At 53.6% G+C, this 4,068-nt stretch overlaps 1 protein-coding gene across 1 annotated transcript in view; it reads left to right on the top strand.

Annotated features, from left to right (window-relative positions):
- The window catches only part of LOC129714426 (paralemmin-3-like), a 9,612-nt gene extending 5,896 nt beyond the window's left edge, over nucleotides 1-3,716 (top strand). Inside the window, exons 6-8 of the mRNA XM_055664010.1 lie at nucleotides 606-630; nucleotides 1,969-3,086; nucleotides 3,381-3,716. Of these exons, the coding sequence (XP_055519985.1) occupies nucleotides 606-630; nucleotides 1,969-3,086; nucleotides 3,381-3,716 (1,479 nt within the window). The remainder of the gene's footprint in view (nucleotides 1-605; nucleotides 631-1,968; nucleotides 3,087-3,380) is intronic.
- The last annotated feature ends 352 nt before the right edge of the window (nucleotides 3,717-4,068 follow it).

Raw genomic sequence — 4,068 nt, forward strand, 5'->3', positions numbered from 1 at the left:
CAGAGATGCTGCCTGACCCAATTAGATGAATGAGTCTTATTGAATGAATGAATGAATTATTTAACTCAAGTTTGTTGGACCGATATCTCCCACACTGAATGTAGGAGACCATAAGACATAGGAGCAGAATTAGGCCATTCGGCCCATTGAGTCAGCTCTGCCATTCAACCGTGGCTGATCTATCTTTCCCTCTCAAACCCATTCTCCTGCCTTCTCCCCAACACCTTTGAAACCCGTACTAATCAAGAACCTGTCCCACTGGATAGCAGGCAAACAAAATATTTTCACAGTACGTCAGTACATGTAAATATATAAAACTAAGGTAAGCTTCCTGTGAATGTAGATGAGGATATTTAGATCAAAGATAGACATAAAGTGTTGGAGTAACTCAGCGGGTCAGCCAGCATCTCGATTGGGTCTCGACCCGAAACGTCACCCACGTTTTTCTCTGGAGATGTTGCCTGACCTGCTGAATTACTCCAGCACTGTGCCCATCTTTGGTATAAACCAGCATCTGCAGTCTCTGTTTCTATATTTAGGAGATCAACTCATCCTCAGAATTCTCTAAATGCTCTAAATATCCTTCCATTGTTCTTATGTCACAGGTGCTTAAAGGTGCCCAAGGAGAAGGTAAGAATGACTTTGTCCCTGGAGATGGATTGGCCTAGTTCATCTGGTTGCTCTTTCCTATCTTCCACCTTTGTTGGATGTGGTCATTTAGCAATCTCTGTAACTTTCTGATCACCTATCCTATCCTGTGTGTCTAGACAGTACTGGCTAATGCCAGTATACAGGACTTATGTGTGTGTGTGTGTGTGTGTATATATATATATGTTTATGTGTAATTGTTTTTCTTCCAGTATCTGTGCAAGCATATCTTTTTGCGTGTGCGTGTGCGTGTGCGTGTGCGTGTGTGTGTGTATATATATATATATATATGTTTATGTGTAATTGTTTTTGTTCCAGTATCTGTGGAAGCATATCTTATTGCATGTGTGTGTGTGCGTGTGTGTGTGTGTGTGTGTGTGTGTGTGTTCGTGTGTGTGTGTGTGTGTGCGCACGTGCATGAGCCAGATGCTGGAAAATCGAAGGAAGACAAAAACGCTGGAGAAACTCAGCGGGTGCGGCAGCATCTATGGAGCGAAGGAATAGGTGACGTTTCGGGCCGAAACGTTGCCTATTTCCTTCGCTCCATAGATGCTGCCTCACCCGTTGAGTTTCACCAGCATTTTTGCCTACCTCTGTTCCATAAGGTACTGTAGCACTAAATTAAACTAAACTAAACTTGTTCCCAATGTTGGGGAAGTCCAGAACAAAGGGTTACAGTTTAAGGATAATACCCCTGTCCCACTTAGGAAACCTGAACGGAAACCTCTGGAGACTTTGCGCCCCACCCAAGGTTTCCGTGCAGTTCCCGGAGGTTGCAGGTGGTTGCCGGAGGTTGCAGGTAGTGGAAGCAGGTAGGGAGACTGACAAAAACCTCCGGGAACTGCACGGAAACCATGGGTGGAGCACAAAGTCTCCAGAGGTTTCCCTTCAGGTTTCCTAAGTGGGACAGGGGCATAAGGGGGAAGTCTTTTAGAACCGAGATGAGAATTTTTTTTTTTTCACACAGAGAGTGGTGAATCTCTGGAATTCTCTGCCACAGAAGGTAGTTGAGGCCACAGTTCATTGGCTATATTTAAGAGGAAGTTAAATGTGGCCCTTGTGGCTAAAGGGATCAGGGGGTATGGAGATAAGGCAGGTACAGGATACTGAGTTGGATGATCAGCCATGATCATATTGAATGGCGAATGGTGCAGGCTCGAAGGGCCGAATGGCCTCTACTCCTTCACCTATTGTCTATGTTTCTATATTGTACTATTCTACATGTTTGTTGACTTCTATGTGAAAAGTCAATTTCTAATTGAGAAGATGATTTGGTTTTAATGTTTAAGTTAATGATCAGGTTAATGTCATTGCCAATAGATGCCATTAGTGGGACTGACACTGTGTCTCCGGGGGCAGCTGAATCAGTCAGCAGAGCCTTGGAAGTGGATGAATCTCCGGCAGTGATCTTCACCATGAACAGCGAGCGAGTGCAGGAGCTCCCTACAAACAGCGAGGCCTCTTCAATCCAGAGTAAAGAGAAAGGAGGTCGCTGCGGATACAGGGAGCAGGGAGATGAATGTAGACTGGATGAAGTCTGGAATAACGGAGGCTGTGAATCTCACTACATGGGCAGCACCAGGAGGAAGGCTCTGGACGTTGAATGTTCAAACGCTTGCTTGCGCCTGGAACAAAATCCCGGCAGGAGCGGAGTGGAAAACACTCCAGACCTTCCTGGAAGCTGCACCAACTCTGCCCGTTGCCAGCTGGGAGCTGGAATGGTGGGCGATGGAAGTTCTCTGGAGGAACAAAGAGATGGAGTCCACGTGGAGATTGTGGCAGGTGCCGGGAGGATGCAAGATGCCAGCAGTGTCCACCTCGATCAGGACCAGGTGTCGAAGCAGCAACAGATACAGACAACGCCAACACTGTGTGGGAAAACGGAGAGTTTGCTCACTGACCCCAACATCAACCTTGATCAGAGTTTAAACATCCATGGGGCGGCTAATTTGGAGGCAGGATCTGGGATGCACAACACCATGGCAGTGGAGGACATTCCAGTGGGACCATGCCTGGAAGACAAGGAGCCTTTGGGGCATCTGTCCACCCTGGGCTATTCTGCCGTCCCAGAAGTTGGTTCCAGAGAGGTTTTCGAGGGAATGATTAAAGCTGAGCTGGTGTTAATCGCTAACGAAGCAGGTGAAGCCAGCGCTGTGGATCATGAAGTGGACAATGGGCCCAGGACAGAATGGGTGGAGCAGGAGGAGGAGCAGGGTCATGGCAGTGGGGGAGAGGGGAAGGGATTGGAGGAAGCTCCCACTTGCTCCCCAGCTGATGGCATCGATGCTCGTGAGGGGGATGGGGTCACTGAGCCACGGGGCGGTAGTGAAGGGCCGCACGAGGCTGGGGGTAGAGACAGTCAGCTGGGGAAGCCCAAACTACACGGCCTCTTGGTCCCTGAGGTCAGGGATACAGAGCCTGCACTGTCAAAGGTGGAGGTGGGGGTGGGGATGGGCGAGGGGAGGGGGGGGGGGACTGATGGAGGGGAGGGGGTGGGGGACTAGTCTGGGGGAGGGGGTGGGGACTAGTCTGGGGGAGGGGGGGGGACTGATGGAGGGGAGGGGGGGTGAGGACTGATGGGGGGGGGGGGGGTGGGGACTGATGGAGGGGAGGGGGGTGGGGACTGATGGGGGGAGGGGGGTGGGGGGACTAGTCTGGGCGAGGGGGGTGGGCTATGAGCGAGGGAGAAGGGGGTGGACACAGACATAGAGGTGGGGCTGGACATTGAGAAGGAGCAGAGTCTGGACACTGGTCTGGAGGTGGGAGTGGACAAGGGGACAGAGGTAACGGGTGGGGAGGGGATAGTGGAGGGGTGGGTGGGCACGGGGGTGGGGGCTGGTCTGGAGGATGCCGCAGGTACTGGGCGAGGGGAGGGGGTGGGGAAGGGGTTTGTCGCTGACCAAGGGCAAGGGTCGGGCACCGATAGAGAGGGTGTGGTGGACACTGTGTTCGAGGAGGGGGTGGGGACCAGGCGAGAGGCGGGGGTGGACATTGAGCGAGGGGAGGAGGTCAGCATTGAGCTGGGGGAGGGGGTGGGGGGCTGGTCTGGGGGAAGTGGTCAACATTGAGCCAGTGGAGGAAAATGGTGGGGACTGGGCTGGGGGGCGGTGGGTCTGGGGGCGGTGACTGGTCAGTGGGAGGGGGAGGGGACTGGTCAGGGGGAGGGGGAGGGGATGGTCAGTGGGAGGGGGTGGGGACTGGCAGTGGGAGGGGGTGGGGACTGGTCTGGGGGAGGGGGTGGGGACTGGTCTGGGGGAGGGGGTGGGGACTGGGGACTGGTCAGTGGGAGGGGGTGGGGACTGGTCAGGGGGAGGGGGAGGGGACTGGTCTGGGGGAGGGGGAGGGGACTGGTCTGGGGGAGGGGGAGGGGACTGGTCTGGGGGAGGGGGGGGGGGGGACTGGTCTGGGGGAGGGGGAGGG

This window comes from Leucoraja erinacea, chromosome 39, assembly GCF_028641065.1.
Source record: "Leucoraja erinacea ecotype New England chromosome 39, Leri_hhj_1, whole genome shotgun sequence".
In the NCBI taxonomy this organism is placed as follows: domain Eukaryota; kingdom Metazoa; phylum Chordata; class Chondrichthyes; order Rajiformes; family Rajidae; genus Leucoraja; species Leucoraja erinaceus.